General features: G+C 40.5%; 1 protein-coding gene across 1 annotated transcript in view; it reads right to left on the reverse strand.

Annotated features, from left to right (window-relative positions):
* Positions 1–11,039: 11,039 nt before the first annotated feature.
* tbxa2r (thromboxane A2 receptor) overlaps positions 11,040–25,608 on the reverse strand; it is a 32,685-nt gene continuing 18,116 nt past the window's right edge. Inside the window, exons 2-3 of the mRNA XM_068016348.1 lie at positions 13,762–14,612; positions 11,040–11,405 (exon numbers count right to left, since the gene is read on the reverse strand). Of these exons, the coding sequence (XP_067872449.1) occupies positions 11,154–11,405; positions 13,762–14,553 (1,044 nt within the window). The 5' untranslated portion in view covers positions 14,554–14,612 and the 3' untranslated portion in view covers positions 11,040–11,153. The remainder of the gene's footprint in view (positions 11,406–13,761; positions 14,613–25,608) is intronic.

A 25,608-nucleotide genomic window follows, 5' to 3' on the forward strand; every position in this document is an offset into this window, starting at 1 on the left:
ATCAGATATTCCTTTCCATGTGCTTGGGGCCTTTGGATCAACTGGGCAGCTTTTATAACCATTTTTCATTTAGAAATGAATTATATTTTAAGTCTGTTTTAAATTAAATTTAAATTAAAGTGGCTTTTCACAGCTTGCAATCATACGCTGCATCCCCTGAGATAAAGAGGAGTTTATATATTAATAATCTTGGTTTTGTACATGTGCTTTATAATCATCAGGGACAATAAGTAATTTGTTATCTCATTTCAGACTTCCTACAAGGGAGGCTGTGACAGAGTTATGCCACGTGTTGCACCTCCAGTTGCTGTCCATTACCAGGGAACACACAGGCATAACTGGCTGTAGCTATACAGGTGACTGTGGCCCTGAATTCCTACACCTCAGGGCATTCCAGGTTGCAACAGGTGACATCAGTAACATTAGTCTAGTTGCAGTTTGTTGTGGCAACAGAAAGATCACAGATGCCCTCCTCACTCAGCGGAATGAATCTATCATGCTCCAAATGGAAGCAGCAGAGCAAGAAGAACTCTGGGCTTTACCAGGCTTCTCACAAGTGCTAGGCATCATCAACTCTACCTCTATAGCCTTGCATTGCCCATACATGTAACCCAGCATCTTTATTAGCAGGACAGGATTCCAACTCTGTGCCCTCATTATCCAAGCCACAACATCAAACTAATCTGCCAAAAAAACCACAAGAGTTTTATAACATAATTAGTATCACTGTGCAACCAGAACAGGAAATTTGTTTAACATCTTCAAAAGCTAAATGTAATTACTTTTTAAACACCCACACTGAGTACAGGATATGTAAAAATGTAAACACTTTAAACCCTGTGGGAAAAAATCAATATACAGGCTTGACCTCTCTATAAACTGGGACAAGTTCAACTTTAGAGTATATATTAATCTTAAAATGCTCCTTAAAAGCATTCTTCTCAGCAAGAGGAAAAAAATGCTAAAATGTCAATTGTCTTTTAAAACTTTTAATAAATGTCGGATATTTTCCATGTTCCTTAATAATTTTTCAATTTAAAGAAGATATTTTGTGGAGGTGTAAATAGTGTTCGGGTTGAAATTGGTATGCAAAGTGCCCATTTCTGATACAAATTTTATTTAGTAGTGGCGCTGCTTGTGTCCAATTTATGCAAGCAATGGTCCCACTGCTAAGTCTATTGGGCCCTTTTATGAAGCTGCCCCGGCAAATGCCTAAAACAGGCATTAGGAACCTTAAATATGCCAATTATTGACCTAACACCTGTTGAAGGACACCTTGGTGACATAGGGCCCGATGAGCAAAACAGATACTGGGCCTGCCCCACCCAGGATTCCTCAGTGGCCCCGGCAGCTGCCAATTACAGCTAAGTTTATATCTCTTTTCAACGAGAAACAGAAAATGCTGGAAATACATGGCACTTTAATCAGCAGATAAGGAGAAAGGGTAAACAAATGTATTGCATCTAACCCTTCTTCTGACTCTCCATCAAGTTGAGAGTGCTGGAGAATAAAATGTGCTTTGCATTTTTGGAGTGCAATCGCCGACATTAAACACTCACAGGTCAGGTATTCATAAGACAAGAGCAAAGTTCCTTCTACTTTGCCCCAGCAGCGTGCCTTAATCTAAACTCAAATGAGCCAGTCTCCCAGTGGAACGTTTTCTATTTCCTGCATCATTTATCTTTGTTATGGCCTCTGTTCATAAGATTGCCAATTTAACTGAGCCTGTGCCACTTCATGGAGGGTTTTTTGTTGTGGCTCCACACTTATTAGCCCTACATTGAGACTTGCCAAACTTACCAAGAGGAGACTTTCATCCCATCAGTCTGGCTTAGATTCAAGCCACAAATCCAAAAGAGGAAAGAGATTATGAAGATTATGATTCAGGCTTCTTTGCAACATTTTAGATTTGATCTGAACAGGAGGGTAATTTATACAGCAGACTAAGATTCCTATGAAATGAAACTTACAGCCTGATACTGGTGTGAATGGGATAATATGCTACAGGACTGACAACTACACTTTAATTGCAATGTCATAAAAACAACAAGAACAATATCAAAAAGAGCGGCAACATGCATTTATATAAAACCTTTAATATGGGAAAATCTCACTATGTGCTCCATGGGAACATAAGGCAAAAAAATGGACTTGGAGCCAAAGATGGAGATTTTAGTAGGGCTGACAAAAAACCTGGACACAGAAAATGGTTTTAAGGAGGGTCTTAAAGAAAGAGAGAGAGGTAGAGAGATGAAGGGTTTTAGGGAGTGGTCTAGATGGCTGAAGGCAGGACACCAAGCAACTGGAATCAAAGGAATGAGGAGTGTGGGAGATGGTTAGAAAAGTAGTGAGGGGTGAGGCCATAGAGAGAGACACTCACAAGGAAAATAATTTTCAATTTGCGAAGGAGCATGCTAAGGTATCGATGGCCATGTTCAGTAATTAACATATAGTAGATGTTAATGGAGCACTTGGTTTTGACTGAGCCACTGTGTTATAAAACAATAGGACAAAAGTTTTGTGGTAGAGTTGAATTAATCACTTAGGTGAATGGCTTGTCAATCAGTGACCATTGCAATATGAATCATCCTGCCTAAAACTCACTGTCATCTATTTCTTTGTGATCCAAATCCATGGGTGCCATTGCCTTTCCCAAAGGGGCTCCCATGCTGAATAATTTGCTTATTGCAATTGAAATAAGCAGCTGGCAGCAAGGCTATTACATAAACAGCAGCAATACTGCAGCACTTAAAATGCAGATCAGAGTGTCCCATAAATCAGATTTAAAAAAAATCTAAATTTGAAACCAACAATAACAAGCCCAATACACTCTTAAGATACCAACTGCCAAGAAATAGAATTTCAAATCCCTACTGTGCCTGTTTTTTATGAATGGAGCTTTAACTTGACGCAATTTGCAGTTTTGGCTTAGGAGCTATTTATATGGAATTGATTGACATTAAGGGTGCAATGAGACCCTCAAATATTGTTAGGGAAGCGTTGAAAAAGTAATAAAAATGCAGATTGCAGAATTGTGCTCCGCACAAATTTGGTGAGCCATACTACATGCTGAATTCCATGACCTGTATTTCCAGAGTTTAGATGAGAAAGTTAAACCGAGGTCCCATTCACCTCTCATAAAAGATTCCATGGCACTTTTTGAAGAAGAGCAAAGGAGTTTTCCTGGTTTTCTGGTCATCATTTCCCTTTCAACCAACATGACCAAGAACAGATTTTCTGGTCATTTCTCATTGCTGTTTATGTGTGAGCAAATGTGTTTCCCTATATTAAAGTGACTACACTTTAAAAGTAAGGCATTGGATGGGAAGCACCTTGGGATGTTCCAAAGTCATGAGAGGTGCTTTATAAATGCAAGTTCTTTCTTTGCATGCGCTCTCTGAGTCAGTCATAGAACGCTAAATGTTACATAGGGAGATATAAGCATGCTTGTTACTCTCTCAACCTCCTCTTGTTGCCATATCTATATGTTTTGGAAAAGTAAGTCTGGGTAGCTTAGGAGTGAATATTTTATGCAGAACTCCCCTGAAGATTGCCTCCTACAACATCAGAAATAGAAATATTGGGTTTTGGGGAGCTTCCCCATTTATGATACTACGGCTGCCACAATGGGAGGGGGAGAGCCACACAAAATACTTCTAATTATTAGTGTTAAAGGTGATAACAAAGGCTATATTTAGAGTTGGTGCGTGCAGTTTCACAACAATGCTAAAATCCAGTGAGTCCAATCTGACTGCAGAGTGATTCGCACTAAGAATCTCTGGAGGAGCCTTTAGACTTGTATTAACTAAATCATCTTAGGATTGGAGCTAAGCAAAATGACTTTGCATTGTACTACAATGTTCATGCAGCAAAGAAACATTAAAATATATCTTACCTGGTTTATAACATTTACGACTAAGTAACTATTCAGTAGAATGTGTTTACTTTTTGTAGATAATGTTTTTTGAATCTGACACCAAAGATTTCTATTTATTTTCAATTTTTTGAGAATTTTGTTTATAGTTCAACAGAATCCAGCCTCGGAGACCTATTTACAAAGTGCCCTAGGTAAATTCCTAGCTGCTTAAATATACTGACCATAGACTATACATAGGTACATACCATTGTGACAGATTTACATAAGAACATTTTATACTTAGACCCTCAAGTTTTCTAAAATGAGATTTTGCCCACTTTCTATAGACTTGCTCATGTTAATGCTACACAGATCTTGTACAAAATGTAGTGGTTCAGATAAATAGTACTGTGCTTCACAGCAACTTTACTGCTCTCCTGAGCATTACAGCTTAAGCAAAATGTGCATTATTAAGTGTTAAACGGCTCTTGGTTTGTAATTCTTGCTTTCCTTCTCTTGGTGCAGATATGTAAATTTATCCTAACTAATCCAGGAACAGAACCAACCCAAAATTACCCTTCAAATTGCTCCCTTCATCAGTTGTTCACTTAATGTTGTAAAATTTCCTGTTTTGGAGCTAAGATTGTTCTTAGAAAATAGCTCTCCTGTGGCATTTCTTATAATGAATCAGAGGTAATCTGTATTAGAAAGTGGTCTCAGTAAATCCCAAGTAACATTTGTAGTTACAGCAGAGCCAAATATTCACGTCCTTTCTCTGTGTCACCACTCGAAAAGGTCTCCCCCTTCCCGACTGCAATGTATCACTAAGATTGAGAATATCTGTTCAGCTGCCTCGGCTGCTTTCCTTCCTTCCCCCTAGCCCACTAAGTCAAACTTCCCATAGAATGCCCCAGTGCTGTCCATAAACTCACATCTTTTTTTAGTTTCTCTCCTATCTCCCCTCATGCACTCGTCGAGCTAGTCTTGTCCATGAGACCCATCTCTTGCTCCCTCAGCCCTCTTCCCACTGAACAATTGATCACCCAAAGTCCCATCCTGGTCCCACGTTAGCTGAAATTATGAATGGTTCCATCTCCTCAGGTACCATCCCCCTCCTCTACAAATCTGCCGATATCACCCCATTCCTCAAAAAAAAACTATGTCATAATTCTTGAAAACTATTGTCCCATTTCCAATATCCCTGTCCTTTTCAATGTATACGAGTGTTTTGTTGCCTCCCAAATCAGTGCCCATTTTCCCCATTTTTCATTTTTGAGACACTCCAATCAATTTTCCGCCTCTGCCACTGCCCTCATCAAAGTTATAAACATCATCCTATGTAATTGTGAGCATAGTAAACTATCACTCCTCATATTTCTAGAACTGTCTGCAACCTTCAATACGGGTGACGACACCATCGTCCTCCATCACCTCTCCTCTGCTGTCCAGCTAGCTGGGACTGGTTCTACTCCTATCTCTTCGGTCGTAACCAGAGAATCACCTTTTTTTTAATTCATTCATGGGATGTGGGTGTCGCTGGCAAGGCCAGCATTTATTGCCTATCTCTAATTGCCCTTGAGAAGGTGGTGGTGAGCTGCCTTCTTGAACCGCTGCAGTCCATGTGGGGTAGGTACACCCACAGTGCTGTTAGGAAGGGAGTTCCAGGATTTTGACCCAGCGACAGTGAAGGAACGGCGATTATAGTTATGACTTCTCTTCCAGCTCTTTGCCTCCTTTCTATTTCTCTTCTACAGGATGATGTCATCCAGAAAAACAAGATCAGGTTCCACATCTACGCTGACGACGCCCAGCACTACCTCACCACCACCTCTGTTGATCCCTCCACTGCCTTTGATTTGTCATGCTGCTTGTCTGACATCCAGCATTGGATAAGTATAAAGTTGCTCCAATTAAATATTGGGGAGACCGAAGCTATTGTCTTTGGTACCTGCCATAAACTCTGTTCCCTAAACACCAAATCCATCAGCTACTGTCTGAGGCTCAGCCAAACGATTTGGATCCTTAGTGTCCTAACTGACATTGAATTGAGCTACTGAGCCCATATTCTTTCCTTTGCTAATATCATTCCCTACCATCTCTGTATCATCGTCTGACTCTGCCCCTGCCTTAGTTCATCTGCTGCTGAAACACTCATCCATTCTTTTGTTACCTCTAGATTCAACTATTCCAATGCTACCTTGGCTATCTTCCCATTTTGCACTTTCCTTAAACTTGAGCTCATCTAAATCTCTGATGCTTGAATTCCAACTTGCACAAAGTCCTCTTTACATATCACCCCTGTGCTTGCTGGCCTACATTGGCTCCTGGTCTGGATTTTAAAATTTTCATACCTGTTTTCAAACCCCTCCATGGCCGAGCTTCTGCCTATTTCTCTGACCTCTTCCAGCCCTACAACCCTCCAAGATCTCCATTCTCCAATTCTGGCCTCTTGTGTATCTCAATTTTCATTTCTCCATCATTGTTGGAGCCTGAGCTCTGGAATTGCCTCCCTAAACCTCTTCGCTTCTCTATCTCTCTCTCACCTCCTTTAAGACATTCCATAAAATCTACCGCTTTGACTAAACATTTGGTTACATGCCCCAATATCTCCTTATGTGGCTCAGTGTCAAATTTTGTTTGATAATTCTCTTGTGAAGTATCTTGGGACATTTTACTATGTTTTTGTTGTCGTTGTTGTATCTCTCTTTCTCTTCTCTCCCTGGTGTGTACTCTGTATCCTGAGCTGCAGAACTTCTGAAATAAATAAAGTGGGATGTTTATGCAAGCAGACTTTAGTTGTTTATTTTGGCAGCACTGTTCAGAAATAAAGCACTACAAACTGGGAGTGCAGAGCAGAGACAGGATTAAGTCCTGGGGCTCTGACTGGAGTACAAGCTGAGGGGTTGTCCTGGACATGGGGAGTGAAGAACTAATGATATCTGGGAGGGAAAGGCAGTAAGAGGAGTACAGACACAATGATGACTATCTGGAAAAAGTAGCTTCTCAAAAATTCTTACGGTAGACATGTTGGCTGCTCCAATTGCCTGAGGTGTGTGACCTACTTTAATTGCTTATTTGCTGGTCTTCACCTTATCTTTCATGTCGATGGGCAACAGTCCTGTCAATAAATGCTCCCAATTAAGGAAATCTGTAATAACTGACAAACACAAAATGACAGACAAACATGACATCCACCACAAACACTAAACCTGTTGTTCGAGGTTATATTGATTATGTACTCAAAGTAGTACTAATATGGAACCATAGGAGTTTAGAGCCCAGAAGGAGGCTATTTGGCCCATTATGTCTGTGCCGACTCTTTGTTCAGTCCATCCAAAACTAATCCTACTGTCCTGTCCTCTTCCAATTGCCTTATGTCGCAAATATTTACCTTGGAAGATGCATTTTATGAGCTGGTTAGAGCAAAACTAAATGTATGTCAAATACCTGTGTGTGTTATTCATAGTGTGTTAACATTCAATGATTAACATACACAGTCATACCTCTGTATGGCACTGATTCAAGCTACAAATTACAACTAACTTGCTACGTACACTTCTTCAAATGGCTTCACACATAAAATCATTCGAACAGAGTCTTGCACAGATTGGACTTCAGATTGACTACATTACCTTTCACTACGCATGTGCTCCTTTAACTTAAATAGTGTCAGGACTACTACTTCTCTTGTATGAAATAAAGGAACAGCTCTGAACTAAAGGATGTCTTTCAGAGGATATCTGTTTTCCCAGACTATCTATTCTGTCAAAAACCAAGAAATTTTGCTTAGCCTAACAAAATCAATAATCAACATCATCAGTCATAAAAATCTTACAAGCAACCTCTCTGGGACTTCACGGCTAATGTACCCAACTCAACTCACCCTTTCAAAACTCACAACTGCTTTCCCACTGGAGATAATACCTTCCTCAAAATAATTTTAGGTGCTTTCATTTTAAAAACAATCAGTACAAGCCAAGGGGCTTATGAACATGTAGTTCAAAAATAAATCGTGAATTCTGTGTGCAAGGTAAGCTATAATAACATCAGGAGCTTCAATTATGGTTTCCATAATACAGCCCAGAATCTGGTTCAGCGTAGTCCATAATCCTCTTTATTCGGTCCCAGCAATGTGAATTACCCCCAGGCTTGGAACAGCACCTTCTTCTTTACCAGGCTCAATGTCACAACTTCCCACATTGGACTTGTAATTTGGAAGAATTATTGCAGAATTAAGAGGTTGTTTTGTGATGTGACCTCACACCCTTTAGGAACTGGATTGATTTTGTGCCCCTTCAAACCAGAGGAACCTGTCATCCAGTTAGACTAGACTGAATCTGAACCCAGACCACATAAGTGAAAGGTTAGTTTATAACTTACTGCACCACTTAGTTCCTTTCATTGTCTCAGCTTGACTACTTTTATGCAAAATTTCAACAAATGCTTTCAGAATATCATGGTAATAAATGAAACTGCTAAATATAGCCTTTTCAATCCAAGTAAAACCAATTTAAGTCACTTTTATTATAGCCTTGGGTAACATCATTAAAATAGTGAGGAATTCTGCAAACCAATAAGTGCAGAAACAATTCTATGCAATAGCCCATTCTGTTAAGACAGAGAGGCCTATGTTCACAAAGATCATGCTGGATTGCCAAGTTTTTAAAGACGTCAGTATGACAGTTGGTAATATTATTACTATGCTTGTTTAACATTTTATATTTGCCATAATTATGCAATAGTTTGGCTTTAGTTAATAACCATGTTCCTCTGAGTTAGAAGGTTAAGCATCCAAATCTTTAAATTTAAATGTACTTCAGTGCAGTCTTGCAGGAGTGTTGCATTTTTGGAGATGCCTCGACGTGAACCTAAAGCCCCTGTCAGCTTAGTCTGGTGGTGGTCCTAATCAACAGTTAACTCAAACAAAAAAAAAAATCTAATTGCTTATTTCATTTATTGTGTGCAAATTGGCTCTAGTTTTACTTACAGAACAACAGTGATTGCATTTCCACAGTAATTCATTGGATGTGACGAGTTGAGGATATCATAAAGTATGATATAAAGTTATCCTTGTGGAGATTTTTGGGGAGGCTATGAATGCTTCCATATTGTTCCATTTGGTCTACCGACATATGGCCAAGATGGAAGAGGGGCAGGTGATCCATCAGGAACAGGATCCCCAAGGAAACAATTTATAATATTTTTTCATAGCAGTCTTTCCTGAAGTCTTGGTTTTGTGTAAAAAAAAATGGACAGGACGTATTTCCTTTGAAACTCACAGACCAGACAAAGGATTGCGTGCAAACTAATCGAAACCACTGCTTGTTGGCATTATAAATTATTTACTATATTTTTGATATGTGTATGTGGCAGACTGGCCTTTTGATAAACTAGACAGTTCTAACATCGGACCTTTGAAATGAGCATTGTCAGTTTAAACCCCAGCTTTGACTAACATCCAAACTTTTGGGCAGCAAGGAAAGTCCTGGGGACTGGGAGGGATGGTAGTAGCTCACATAATATCTGTGGTGCCCAGAGGTGCACCTTTTTCTCCTTCTGGCCTCATTGAACTAATTAAAAAGCATACCATTTTGGGTTTTTATCTGTTGCATCACCAAAGTCAAACTTGTACTTCAGCTGGCCAATGATAGACCCCAATCAAAATGATGGGGGCTGAAGCATCAGTGTTAATGGAGCAGCAACATAAGAACATAAGAAATAGGAGCGGGAGTAGGCCATACAGCTCCTCGAGCCTGCTCTGCATGCATTAAGATCATGGCTGATCTGATCATGGCCTCAACTCCACTTTTCTGGCAGTTGCCCATAATCCTCGACTCTCCTATAGTTCAAGAATCTGTCTATCTGAGCCTTGAATACTATCTCTACAGCTCTCTGGGGTAGAGAATTCCAAAGATTCGCAACCCTCAGAGAAGAAATGCCTCCTCATCTCCACCTTAAATGGGTTACCCATTATTTTGAAACTATACTCCTTAGTTCTAGATACCCCACAAGGGGAAACATCGTCTCAGCATCTATCAGTTCTATCGACCCCACTTTGAGACGATCAGCACCTCGATAACACTGGTTTGGCCAAGTTAAAATCAACCCCACAGAGCCTGCGAGTACAAAATACATATATAGTATGGTAATAGTATTGTACCTATGAGATAAAATGATGGTACATTTTGGTTTTACTGTATCAATGCTACAATAATACAAGTTGCAAATGAGAGGCCCAAATATTAACTGAAATCTTGGGGTAAAATTAAACTTAGATGGGGGTACAAAACAGATGGTAGTGGATTAGCTGCCTGTTATACATTCCATCCTATTTCCTTTCCATTGAAGCCATTTTGGACCAAACAGTTCACAAAATATTAAATAAAAGTTAATAGTAGGACTCTGACTCTGCCTGTTGATACTAGTTACCAGCTCCCACTATCACCATTCAACAGGCAGCATGTAACTAAAATCTTCTGATAATGGGAACCACATGAATGTTATTCCTCTTCTGCTTGGATGATTTTCAGGTTTTACTGCATGGACTGTGACTTTACTTACACAATCGGTTTAGGTGGTTGAGTAATAACAATGTAAAGCATCTGGAAAGTACTATGACTTCTGGAAGATGACCATTAACAGATGTGGTTTATGCATTAACCAAAATGAACATTAAATTTCCATAGAAATTTCGGAGTTGAGCAGGAGCCAGCTGCATGTCATGACTGTACAAAATTCAAAAAGTTCACTTCATTAATATTTAGTTTAGTTTCCACGCATCTCACAATGGGCAACAAAATGTTTAAAGTACTCCAAAATTTCATTGATCTGCCAATGTGCCAGTTTCTTGTTAAAAGACAGTTCAGTACATTTTTTCTTTCTCACAAATGATGCAGAAATGTCACAAAACCATGAAAATGTTTTTTTTTTAAATCAGCACATTTAAGAAGTTCTCATTGGCCACTTGAGCTTTAACTAGGATAATTGAACACAATGCAACCTTGGTTGACAAATTGCGAAATGATTCAATTTAGTCCTGTATGTATGGGAAACCCAAAGTTGACTACTGCATTTTAAGGAAGCACTTTATATAAAAAATATAATTTGACATGAAAACTAATTAAAAATCACTTAGCCTGTGCACTTCTAAAAATCAAGGTCAGGCCACCAAGTCATTCTGTGCTTTATCCATATTTAAAAGAAGCAAGCTTTAATGCAATATAAAATACATATTTACAGTAAGTACAAATTAGTCTAGTTTGGTGACAGCTCTGTTGAATTCAGCTGTAATAATACACTATGAGGTCGTCATTGATGCTTGCGTCAATCTTCTATGATAGGATGCATTCATTGTGGGATATAATGATGAGATTGAAGGTCTTGATCGAAGGCTTGGGTTGATTCTCCTCAAAACCGATCTTCTAAATAATATATAAACCCAGGGATCCAGGATCTGGTTCCATGTGGCAATGCGAATGCAAACAATTAGAGTTTTTGCCAGGTCCAAGTCATTTGGTGTATCTGTAGAAGCCTTCTTGAGGATAAATAACTGTGGAAAATCAACAAACAAGTGTTACGTTCTTTAGCATTTAAGTTTCCACTGGCTATATATTTGTTTCATGAGTAGCTTGCCTGCATAAAAACTAACTGCACTTCAAAACTCATTATGTAAAGCAACTTTGGGACATGAAAGAGGCTCCATAAAAGCTAATGTTATTAATATCATATCCATCCTTTCATATATAATATCTGCAGTAAACTGAATAGTTTTAAATAACACCAATTTACAGAACTACAAAATTCATATCATTTCTATCACTTTGAATTTTTTAAATAATCTCAGATCTTCCTATTTCCTTGACAAGATGGGCATTGTTACATCAAATAAATGCAACAGACCACATTATGCATCCAGGTAATAAACTGCCCTTGCAATCCCATTTGCCATGTCTAGTATAGTAAACGCTGAAGTGGAACTAAGAAAGAAAGACATTGCGTATCACGTCTTGCATAAATGTCTGAAAGTGCTTCACAAGCAGTAAATTATTTTGAAGGACAATGACTCTTTTCATGTTACCATGGCAGCTAGTTCATGTGAACAGCACGATTCCACAACCAGCAATGAGATGAATGGTTGGTAATCCTCGATTTGGTGGTGTTGGTTGGGGAAGACATTTTGTACAGCTCCCTGCTCCTCTGCAACTGTTGCCATGTAAACACTAATGCCCATTTCAAATAACAGAAGAGGGAGCTGTTGGTTCTTGTCCCACCCTAGAGATTTGAGCACAGAATCCCAGCTGACACTTCAGTGGCATATTGAGGGAGTGCTTCACTTTTGGAGGTGCCGTTTTTCAGATGAGATGTTAAATCAAGGCCTCTGAGGTAGATATAAATAATCCAGTGGCACTATTGGTGTTCTGCCAAAATTTATCCATCAACCAATATCACTTAAAAAAAAAAACTGTCTGATCAATATCTCATTGCGGTTTAAGGAATCTTGTGTGCAAATCGGTTACCCTGTTTTCCTCCACTGTAACAGTCACTAAACTTCTGAAATACTTCATTAGCTGTGAAGCACTTTGGGATGTCCAGAGATTGCGATATATAAATGCAAATTCTTTCTTTCGATGAAGCTTTAGTCTAACATCTTTTTGGAGCTGATGAGCAGAGTTCAAAATCATTGTGGTAAACAGTACAAGCATTTACCAGAAGGCAATGATAATATGGAGCAAACTAATACAACCATAATTAATGACAAAAATCATTCCCCCGAACTTTTATAATATTTTTATTGAAGAGTTTTGATAATGTTTCTAAATTGTCAAAAAAATTCTCAAGTTTATAAGTGCAAAGCCAATGGTGTTACAAAACTATTTGACATCAGCCTTATATTCCACTGCTTTCATGGAGTTTCAGAATTGCTTGGTTAAGTGTGTCCAATCTGACAGGCAGACCAAGCTTACATAGAAACATAGAAAATAGGTGCAGGAGTAGGCCATTCGGCCCTTCGAGCCTGCTCCACCCTTCATTATGATCATGGCTGATCATCCAACTCAGTAACCTGTTCCTGCTTTCGCCCCATACCCTTTAGACCCAAGAGCTATAACGTCTTGAAAATGTACAATGTTTTTGCCTCAACTGCTTTCAGTGGTAGCAAATTCCACAGGCTCATCACTCTCTGGGTGAAGAAATTTCTCCTGATCTCAGTCCTGAAAGGTTTACCCCATATCCTTAGACTATGACCCCTGGTTCTGGACTCCCCACCATCAGGAACAACCTTCTTGCATCTACCCTGTCAAGTCCTGTTAGAATTTTATAGGTTTCTATGAGAACCCCCTCACTCTTCTGAACTCCAGCAAATATGATCCGAACCGACTCAATCTCTCCTCATATGTCAGTCCCGCCATGCCAGGAATCAGTCTAGTAAACCGTCGCTGCACTCCCTCTATAGCAAGAACATCCTTCCTCAGACAAGGAGACCAAAACTGCACACAATATTCCAGGTGTGGTCTCACCAAGGCCCTGTATAATTGCAGCAAGACATCCCTGCTCCTGTACTCGAATCCTCGCGCTATGAAGGCCAACATACCATTTGTCTTTTTTACCGCCTGTTGGACCTACAGCTCTCAAACTCACATTTTAAAGTCATCACAAATCTGACGGACAAAAAGAGCAGGGGACGACCAATACCTTGTGACCACTAGGACATCATTCATTAAAGAACTACACAATGATATTAGCAGTTTATCTGGGTAGTTGAAGCATGTGATCAATTAACATTTATCTATGCCTCACTATATAGACCACTATTATTACTGACTGGTAAATAGCATCAGAAAGGTCAATTAGTAATTTATCCAGTAATTAACAGTGTTAAAACAGAGTTAGAATTAATTGGTACTTACTAATAATGGAGCCCAGCAGACTGTTGCAATAACCATTATTCCCAACAGTTGTACCATCATCTCTACTTCATGGTCTCTGCTCCTTTCAACACTTAATCTGTTAAAGCAAACTTTGAACAGTGTAACCACGCTGATTGTATTAAGGAAAACAGACATTGCCAGAGATAACAATCCCACACTAGAAAACAATAATGAAAATGCAACATCACTTGTGTTGTTTGTCATGTTAAAAAAACACCAGGAATTAGGCCACTGGTGTGTATAATGTCCGAGCCCACAAATGGGCAACAGTCCAATACAAAAAGAAAACAGCCAAATAATAAACACAATACACCAAGCACGTCGTTTTGAGGAATTGGTAGAACGCAGGAATGGCTTGTTTATCCCGAAAAACCGTTCCACTGCCATGGTAGCCCCCAGCAATAGAGGGCTGAGTCCAAAGAACACCATTGAAAATCCCAAAAATCTGCAAAGGTGGCACTGAGGATCGACTTCATCCCACTCGAAAGCCGTATGATGATAGGTAAGAACTATAGATGCAGTTGTAGCAAGGCCTAAAAAATCTGTCACAACCAAGCCACATAGGAAAATCAAGAAGGAAGATCTTGACCTACTCCGTGCTTTTCTGTAAGCATTTATTAGCACCACAAAGGCGACCAGATTAGACATAAGTCCAACAGTTGCAAATACAGTTGAGAACCAAGGGGAAGCATGTGTGCTGCTTTTAGAACTGATGTTTCTACTCAACAGCGTAGAATTGCACACAGGTGGCTCCACAGTGGTTTCACGCATGGTGTTGAAGAGAGGTTTTATTTTCTGAGCTATGTGCTGATGATTTACTTTCAGGAATCCTACAAGAAAAGAGAAAGTTAAGTTAGCATATGTAAATATAAGTACTTTTGCTTCTAAACTGAAACAGCGATTTTAACAAATCTCCAATTTAGTAAAAATGTCTCACTGCAAATTATTATGTATATAATACAATTAAAATATTACAAGGCTACATTGAGTTTGAACCTGGATACAGAGTTGCCAACATCAGAGATGTGCTAAGAGAAAAACATTTATTGTCAGTAAGATTGAAAAATATTTGAAATGGAATGGCACTAAGAGTGATTGTGTTATAGGCTACCCTGGACATTAGTTGAAAGTTTGTACTGCAAGAGTTTGGCCTGCTAATTCAGAGCATAACAATATCCTCTTTACATTTGCTGTTATCTTTGTTCCGTCTCAGATGATCCATGTTTTCATAATTACGGCAGAGCTTAATTTATTCATATCTTAAGTTCCACCCTGTGTAACCTCTTGAAATAGAAATTAAGGATGTCAAATTGCTCTATTGGAGGACATACGTTTATTTCTCAGAAAAAACAATACACTTTAGAACTCCATTTTGGTAGACAGGTTGAAGTTTATTGGCCATGTGCCTTCTCACGTACAGAAATGGTTCATTTATCTCTTTCCAAGCCTAAATTCTTTTTTCCACCAACTGTGCAATGCAAAATTTAGGCTGAATTACGTGAGATGCTGAGTGATATCTAGGCGACTAACCTCAATAATATTCTTCAGAATTGATGATTTACCATCCATCAACCTAGTCAGTTATAAAGCCCTTTAAAAGTGTCAACTTTCCTTTTCCTCCCCATTTATTTTTTAGTTATACTTTAGAAATATTCATCAAAATAATAAGCTTCTGAAAGTAATCGTCCCAAAAATTTTTTTAATGATATGTTAAAATTATAGAAGACAATGGGCAGAATTTTATTCGTTCGATATGGGTTCCTGGCAGCAGGCTGGAACGTGGGGGTAGACCCAGCCTTGACCCTCCGTCGGACCCCCAAATCTATTTTGCAGCAGGCAGGCAATTAACTACCCACCATCGGGGACATTGTCCCTTTAAGGGACAAGCTCCCGTTGCCAGAGATGTGCAGTACCGGCAGCACTACTGGGATCTGTGGCAACTGCTGGTACTGCAGGAGGCCCTGCAGCACTGATGAAGGAGACCCTAGAAATGTTGAATGGAGACAGGGTGGGGTGTTGTCTTATGGTGGGGTGATGATCGCCGCGGCTGGGGCCCTCTATGCGTCTTGAATCGCCTCCAAAGAATGGAACTCCCCAACCCCGCTAGGAGGCCGCCAGGCTTTACCCGAGGACGTTGCCCAGTAGTGGCGGGCCCCTCCACCTCCCTCAAAATGGAGGTGGAGGTGGGAAGAGGCCTGGACAAAATGGCAGGGGGCCTGGCAACATTGGGATTGGAGCCCCCTGCCATTTTGCTTGCCCCCACCCCCAGCTTCCAAGGGCAGAATAAAATAATTACTTTTTCCAAATGGATTGATTGATCACACCTGCCCTGGACAAATGCTGAAGAAAATATCATTTTTACACTGGTACTCCATTTTTTGTGAACAAACTGTACATACTTTTTCTCTTTTCTTTTAAAAGTAGACTATTAATTTCAATTGTGATTCTTAAAAATATTTTAAATAGTTTTTCTCTTTAAGTACCCTTGCCTCATACAAGAGGGCAGGCAGATCTCTACTATTCCTGCCCTGAAACTAACTGTAGAGAGCAGTGAGATAGGGTAAACATATCCACTCGAGGCTCCCTTCCCCTTTCCTCAATTGCGACTTGTCCGGTCAACTTAATTTACAAATGTCGATCATGTCAAGCACTACCTATGAAGAAATACTCAGTTAACGATAGTTTAAGACATGATGGAGAAGCAAGCCTTTCACAGAAAATATTATTCAACACATTATTATGCTTGTTGTATAATGTGGAATTATTCCATGCTAATTTTTAACCAAAGTAGATCATCAATTTTTTGCTCCATTGAAAATCACTTACAAATTATGTAACTTAATCTTAATAGTATATAGTTTTCTGTCTAATTTTTATCTTTCTGATAGGTTAAGTATTTGCTTATCTCCATTCGCATTAGTTTTCTGACTTATTAGTACAAGAACCTCAACACATCTGAAAAATGCCACGCATTAACACTTTTTAATAATGCACTCTGATAAGTTCTGTTATTTGATATTTTACATAGTGTCTGCGGGGCCTCTTGAATAATAAACAGATCAGACATCAACACTTGTATATTGCTGAGATGTTTTGTGTACAAGACTTATGATGTAATATTATAAATTAAATTTTTTCATTGGATAATATAAATATGTGGCAGGAGAAATAGCTGAGCTCATGGGGTTATAACTAACAGTGAAACAGAACAAATGTTGCTTCTGGTGAGGCCGACCTTAGCTGTCCTTTGAAATGACTGACTTAGCCAGCCTACTTAACTTACAAATATCTATCTTATCTCACAAATGGCAACGACACATCCTTCATAAAACGTCATGGCATCTTAAAACTGGCCTTCAACAAGGGACAAGAAAATCAGCTGTTTAAACCATTGCATCATTTTATTAAAGAAAAAATAATAATATCTTTAAAGCTGTACAAAGCCCCAGTTTAATTTCTAGCAAAATTGTACGACAGTCTCCTTGGAATTTAAATTTAGAATCACAAGTTCATTTTGTTTTGCATTAAAAATTAAGATTTTAAAATACAATATTTCCATTTCCAGGTTGATTTAACATGCTTATCCTAGATGAATAGCTTTACCCTGGTTACACAATGACTGGTAATCCACCTTTCAACTGTGAAACAACAAGAACAACAATTTTAACTTATATCGCACCTTTAACCTATGATATGTCAGAAGGTGCTTTACAAAGGGGAAATAGATAATCGAGAAAAACCTAACACTTCATACAGTGAGCAACTGAGGAAAAGTTAGCAGGCATGAAATGGCTGAAGTTTCACTGGAAAGAGGTGCCTGAAGCAAGCTTTCAAAGATGAAGCTAGAAGTAGAGAGCTAAACAAATTCAGGCAGGGGGTTCAGAAAAGCAGGGCTGAGACAACTGAAGGCTCTGCTACCAATGGTGTTGTGGTATGGAACGCAATACTGGAAAGGGTAGTGGAAGCAATAGTAACTTTCGAAAGGGAATTGGATTTATATTTGAAGAAATAAATTGCAGGGCTATGGGGAAAGAGCAGGGGAGTGGGACTAATTGGATAGCTCTTTCAAACAGTTGGCATAAGCTCGATAAGCTGAATGACTATCTTTTGTGCTGTATGAATATGAAAGCAAAGAGTCAAATAACTGAATGGTGTGGGAAGAGATGCAAGGCTGAAGGAGGCAGTAGGGAAGCTTGAATGAGGCAGCGGGTGGATATGAAGATGAGGATGAAGATTTTAACTTCAATATTTTATAAGGGCAAGGAGCCAGATGTAGACCAGTGAAGACAGAGGTGATGACTGAGCCCTTTCATTCAAATGCGCGATGTAATGTTATCCAAGCTGGGTACGTGTGATCAATTGATCCAATTGTAAAAAGTAATCGTGTTTTACCAATTTAAGTTATCTTTAAAACAAACTCAATTTGGACAATTCCTTTCAGAAATTCATTATTTTAATATATATATTCCTAAAATATATTAAACATATGTAGGACAGTGCAGTTTTCAAAAATGATAAACTTTAATTGCACCAACACAAAGCTCTAGCAAGTTACATCCCATGTGGTTTATTGTGTTACAATCAAGCCCATTTTCGAATATTGTCAATTTTCACAATAAGAGGGTGCCATGACTCCTGCTGAAGACTATGGTATGGTATTACACAGTACTTTTTTTTTTAAATCTAGGTGCAAGGCACCATTCAAAAGTATTTTAAAAATATCTTACAATGCAAGATACTGTGGAGGTTGAACATCTAAAATAAAAACAGAAAATGGTGTAAATACTCAGCAGGTCAGGCAGCATCTGGAGAGACAGAAACAAAGTTAACGCTTCAGGTCAATGACTTTTCATCAGAACTGGAAAGCATTAGACATGAAACTGGTTTTAAGCAAGTACAGAGGCAGGGAAAGAGAGGGGGGGGGGGGTGGTGTGGGAGAGGAGCAAAGAACAAAAAGGTCTATGATAGGCAAGAGAGATTAAATGACATTAGGGATGATGGGGCAAAGCAAAAGAGGATGGTAATGGGACAAGTAAAGAAACAAAAGATGGGTTTCAATCAGGTGTAAATGGCAATAGCAGATTCATTATCAAAAGCTGTTGTCTGAAAAAAATGGCAGTTGTGGTTTTGATCAGAAATTGTTGAACTCAATGTTGAGTCCAGATGGCTGTAAAATGCCCAATGGAAAGATAAAGTACCGTTCCTCAAGCATCATTGGAACATGTGTAGGAGGTTGAGGACAAAGGTTAGAGGAAGCGTGGGTGCATATGATAAGAAGCGCGGGATTATACCTACAGACTGAACAGCGGTGTTGCAGAAAGCAGTCACCCAATCTGCATTTGGTCTCCCCAGTTTGGAAGAGTCTGCATCGTGAGCAGTGAGTGCAGTACACTAAATTGAAACAAGTACCAGTAAATCGCTGTTTCAGCTGGAAGGAGTGTTTGGGTCACTGGATGGTGGAAAGACAGGAGGTAAAAGGGCAGGTGTTGCATTTCCTGAGCTTGCATAGGAAGCTGCCGTGGGAAGGGGAGGGGTGTTAGGGGCGATTGAGGAGTGGACCAGGGTATCGCGGAGGGATGCAGAAGTGCCAAGTGGATGATTTATGTCTACCTCCCCCTTAGATCTCCACTATTGCCTAAGCCAGTCTTCAGCCAATTTGATTCACTGCATGTGATAGCAAGAAACAGTGAAGTACGATGGATACAGCAAAGGATATGGGCACCAGCAACATTCTGGTTGCAGTGGTGAAGACTTGTGCTCCAGAACGAGTAGTGCCCCTATCCTGTCCCAATACAGCCACTGCACTGGCATCTACTTGACTAAGTGGAAAATTGGGCAAGTTTGTCCAGTCCACAAAAAACAGGACAAATCCAATCTGGCCAATCACCACCCCATCAGCCAACTCCCAATCATCAGCAAAGTGATGGAAGAGGTAATCAAATATGCTGTCAAGCAGCACTTATTCACCAATAACCTGCTCACTGAGGCTCAGTTTGGGTTCTGCCAGGACCATTTGGCTCCAGACATCAATACAGACTCGGTCCTAACATGGACAAAAGAGTTAAATTCGAGAGGTGAGGTGACAGTAACTGCCCTTAATGTCAAGGCAGCATTTGGCTGAGTGTGGCATCAAGGAATCCGAGCAAGTTAGTGGGAATCAGGGGGGAAACTCTCCACTCTTTGGAGTCATATCTAGCACAAAGGGAGATATTTGTCATTGTTGTTGGAAGTCAATAAACTCAGCCCCAGGACATCGCTGCAGGAGTTCATCAGGGTTGTGCCCTAGACACAACCATCTTCAGCTGCTTCACCAATGACCTTCCGTCCAACATGAGGCTGAAGTGGGGATGTTTGCTGATGATTGCACAGGTTCAGTTCCATTCGTCTTCTCAGATAATGAAACAGTCCGTTCTCACATGCACCAAGACATGGATAACATTCAGGCGAGGGCTTAGAAGTGGCAAGTGGCATTTGTGCTACACAAGTGCCATGCAATGACCATCTCCAACAAGAAAACATCTAATTACCCCATGACATTCAACAGCATTACCATTGTTGAATACCCCACCATCAACATCCTGGGGGTCACTATTGACCAGAAACTTAACTGGATCAGCCACATAAATACTGTGACTACAAGAGCAAGTAAGAGTCAGAAGTGTGATGGCATACTCTCCACTTGCTTGGATGAGTGTCACTCTAACAACACTCCAGAAGCTCAACACCATCCAGGACAAAGCAACTGGCCTGACTGGCATCTCATCCACCACATTAAACATTCACTCCCTTCACCACAGGCGCACAGTGGTTGCATTGTGTACTATCTTGTAGACTGCAGCGACTCACTAAGGCTTCTCCAACAGCACCTTCCAAACCCGCAACCTCTACCACTTAGAAGAGCAAGAGCAGTAAGCACATGGGATTTATATGCATTTGGAAAGGCATGGTCTGATTGGGGATAGTCAGCATGGCTTTGTGCAAGGGAAATCATGTCTCACGAATTTGATTTGAGTTTTTCGAGGAGGTGACCAAGAGGATTGACGAGGGCAGGGGGCGATAGACGTTGTCTATATAGACTTTAGCAAGGCCTTTGACAAGGTCCCGCATGGTAGACTGGTCCAGAAGATTAGAACACATGGGATCCAGGGTGAGCTAGCTAATTGGATACAAAATTGGCTTGGTGATAGGAGGCACAGGGTGGTAGTGGAGAGTTGTTTTTCAGATTGGAGGCCGGTGACCAGTGGTGTGCCGCAGGGATCGGTGTTGGGCCCTCTGTTGTTTGTCATATATATTAATGACTTGGATGTGAATGTAAGGGGCATGATTAGTAAGTTTGCAGATGACACCAAAATTGGTAGTATAGTGGACAGTGAAGAAGGTTGTCTAAGGTTACAACAGGATATAGATCAACTGGGAAAGTGGGCAAGGGAGTGGCAAATGGAATTTAACGCAGACAAGTGTGAAGTGATGCATTTTGGGAAGTTAAACCAGGACAGGACATATACAGTGAATGGCAGGGCCCTAGGGAGTGTTGTTGAGCAGAGAGACCTTGGGGTGCAAGTACATAGTTCCCTGAAAGTGGCAACACAGGTAGACAGGGTGGTGAAGAAGGTGTATGGCATGCTTGCCTTCATCGGCCGAGGCACTGAGTACAAGAGTTGGGACGTCATGTTGCAGTTGTACATAACGTTGATTGGGCCACATTTGGAGTACTGTGTGCAGTTCTGGTCGCCGCACTACAGGAAAGATGTGATTAAGCTAGAGAGGGTGCAGAAAAGATTCACAAGGATGTTGCCTGTTTTGGAGGGCTTGAGTTATAAAGAGAGATTGGATAGGCTGGGTCTGTTTTCCCTGAAGCAAAGGAGGCTGAGAGGGGACATGATAGAGGTATATAAAATTATGAGAGGCATAGATAGGGTAGATAGCCAGAGTCTGTTTCCCATGGTAGGGGTGACTAAAACTAGAGGGCATAGATTTAAGGTGAGAGGGAGGAGGTTTAAAGGGGATCAAAGGGGTAAATTTTTCACACAAAGAATAGTGGGTATCTGGAATGAGCTGCCTGAGGTGGTGGAGGAGGCAGGAACAGTAGCGACATTTAAGAGGCATCTGGACAGGTACTTGAATGAGCAAAGCATAGAGGGATATGGAATTAATGCAGGCAGGTGGGATTAGTACAGATATGCATTATGGTCGGCATGGACACGGTGGGCCGAAGGGCCTGTTTCTATGCTGTACGACTCTACGACTCTATGACGCTGACTCTAACAACACCACCACCCCCAAGTTCTCCTCCAAGTCACAAACCATCCTGACTTGAAAACATTGGTTGCTTCATAGTCACTGGGTGCCTTCCATCCCAGAAGCCTTCACATTCAATGGATCAACCTCCACCATTTTACACCATCTCCAGTGTGATGTCACCATCAAACACACCTACACTGTTCCAATGAAACTCAACATAAGATTGAGGAACAGCACCACATCTTTCCAATAGGCACTTTACAGCCTTCCGAACTCAATACTGAGTTCAACAATTTCAGATCATGAGCACAACACCCATGTTTTAGGACGGCAGCTGTTGGTAATGGTTCTGTAATTGCCATTTACACCTCCTCTAAAGCCAACTTTTGATTCTTTACTTGTTCCATTACCATTCCTTTTTGCCTTACACCACCATCCTTTTTGTCACTCCTGCCTTCCATCCCATCACAGACCTTTCATCTTGTTATGTCCTCCCCTACCCCCTTTCTCTGCCTCTGTACTTGCTTTAAATCTGGTACATCACTAACTTCTTCCAGTTCTGATGAAAGGCCATCAACTCGAAATGTTAACTTTATTTCTCTCTCCACGGATCCTGCCTGACCTGCAGAGTATTTCCAGCAGTTTCCATTTTTATTTTTAAAATATCTTGCTGTAACTTTTTTTCTCTCCAATCCAGACTTCATTCTTTTGTCACAATAACTTAACTAACTTGCCCCTCTAGAGAGTAAACAGTGTGATGAACAGGCACAGAGGCATTATCCAAACAGACTGAATGGGGAGGTCACTTGTCTCTTTTCAGCCTAGTATTATACTACTTCTTCATGGTTTTCAATTCAGTTATTAAACTGAGAACTCAACCAACTAAAGAGAATGAACTCAAGCATTTGGGTATCTTGAAATTTTAATGTTTGGGAGAAAACTGGCGGGGATGAAAGAATGCTGTCACCTGAAGTGGTTCTACAGCTCGAGACTCACATTCAAAGGGTGATATTACAGGACCCAATCTTGACTGTTACTCAGTTCTCAATACACATGTTTTACTCGACCTGGGACAAACTCTTATATAGAAAACTCCTTTAATGTGAGTTTTCTCTCACAGTCACTACCAAAAACCTCACAATTGACCTCAAATTTTAATTAAAGGTTGCAATTGTATGAGCATCAGTGGATGCCAATGACACCCACTGTGCAGAAGATACAGAATTCTTGCACTTCCAGCAAAAGGAATAAGTATGGCAATGATTAACACCAGTGGTGATCTGCTCTTTGGGGTGAAAAGAAGCGTGGCAGTTTCCCAGAACAAGTAGTCACATAGAAGAATGACCGAGGATTATGTCAGTGAGTAATAACGCCCTATGTGACGGTAACATGCCATTCATCTTCAATCTCTCTATAACTCCCAATATTGGGGTATGGTAGCACTGTGGTTATGTTACTTGACTAGTAATCCAGAGGCTTGGATTAAATGATCTAGAGCCATGAGTTCAAATCCCACCATAGTACCTGGGGAATTTAAATATAATTAATTAAATAAATCTGAAATGAAAAGCTATTACCAGTAATAGTGAGCATGAAACTATTGGCTTGTCATAAAAATCCAACTGGTTCATTGATGCCCTTTAGGGGGAAAAAAAATTCTTACCTGGCCTTGCCAACTTATCCCATGAATGAAAAAAAAAGTCAATCTTTCCATCTTCCTTTGACACCTCTCTTCTGTGTCCAAATGTGGTTTCATTTATATTTTCCCAACAAAACCATATATCACCAACAATTTCTCCTCTCATAACTGCATGGTCATCCCTAGTATGCTCTAAGCCCCATCCTCAGTCACTCCTTTCCTAATTTACATGCTGTCCCTCGGTGATATTATCTGGAAGCATGGGGTCACCCTCCATATGTATGCCAATCATGCACAGCTTCATCTCTTTGCCACCTCCCTTGATTTCATAACTATTGCTGTGCCTTCCAACTGTCTGTCTGACAGTATGTCTTGAATGAGCCAAAGGATTTGCCAGCTCAACATCATCAATCAAGACTGGGGCGATCACAGAATTGTTACTGCGCAGAAGGAGGCCATTCGGCCCATTGTTTCTGCACCAGCTCTCAGAATGAACAATTCACCAGTGCCATTCCCCCATCTTCTCCCCATAAACCCTGTACATTCTTCCTTTTCAGAGTACAGTCTAATTCCCTTTTGAACGCCTCGACTGAACCTGCCTCCACCGCACTCAGGCAGTGCATTCCAGATCTGAACTGCTCACTATGTGAAGAAGCTTTGCCTCGTCTCACTTTTGCTTCCTTTCCCAATCACTTTAAATCTGCGCCCTCTCATTCTCGATCCTTTCACGAGTGGGAACAGTTTTCCTTATCCACTCTGTCCAGCCCCCTCATGGTTTTGAATACCTCAATCAAATCTCCTCTCAGCCTTCTTTTCTCCTAGGAAAACAGTCCCAACTTCTCCAATCTGTCTTCAAAACTGAAGCTCTTCATCCCTGGAACCATTCTCATGAATCTTTTCTGTACTCTCTGCAATGCTTTCACATCTTTCCTAAAGTGCGGCACCCAGAACTGGATGCAATATTCCAGCTGAGGCCGAACTAGTGTCTTTTACAAATTTAACATAGCCTCCTTGCTCTTGTACTCTATGCCCCTATGAACAAACCCTAGGATATTGTATGCTTTATTAACTGCTCTCTCAACATGTCCTGTCACCTTCAATGACTTATGCACATATACCCCCAATCCTGTTCAGCTTCTGTCAGAAAGTGCAAGCCTCAGCACCTATTTCATGCTTCCTCCTTGCTGCTTCCTCATGCCAAGCCCAACAGTATGCAATCTCTGTTTCCCGCTTGACTCTGAATTGAACTTCAAACCCCCAGATCCAGTCCATCACCAACCGTCTTCTTCTGCCCCTATGTAATGTTATATACCTAAGTCTTTTTTACACCCCCACCACTAATTAAAGTCTTAATCAATACCTTCACCACATCCCAGCCTAACCTCTCCAACTCCCTTCTCACTAATCTCCTGAATTTTTCCTCACAAATGCCAATTTGTCTGAAATTCTACCACAGCTCTAGCCTCCTCTGTCAGTCAGTTGACAGCACTCTCACCTCTGAGTCATAAAGTTGTCTGTTCAAGTCACACTCCAGGACTTGAGCACAACAATAAAAGCTGACACTCCAGTGCAGTACTGAGGGAGTGTTGCACTGTCAGAGGTGCCTTTCAGATGCGTTGTTAAACTGAGTCTCTATCTACCTGCTCAGGTGATGTAAAAGATCTCAGGTCACTATTTTGAAGAAGGCCCATGGAGCTATCTCTATTGTCCCGCCAAACATTTGTCCCTCAATCCACTTCACTAAAACAGATTTTCTGGTCATTATTACATTGTTGTTTGTGGGAGCTTGCTGTGTGCAAATTGACTGCCGTGTTTCCTACATTAAAACAGTGACTACTCTTCAAAGGTACTTAATTGGCTGTAAAGTACTTTGGGATGTCCTCTGGTTCCAAAAGGTACTATAAAAATCCAAGTCTTTCTTTCTTTCTCCAATTCGTCACATACTT

Source organism: Heterodontus francisci, chromosome 36 (genome assembly GCF_036365525.1).
Source record: "Heterodontus francisci isolate sHetFra1 chromosome 36, sHetFra1.hap1, whole genome shotgun sequence".
Lineage (NCBI taxonomy): Eukaryota > Metazoa > Chordata > Chondrichthyes > Heterodontiformes > Heterodontidae > Heterodontus > Heterodontus francisci.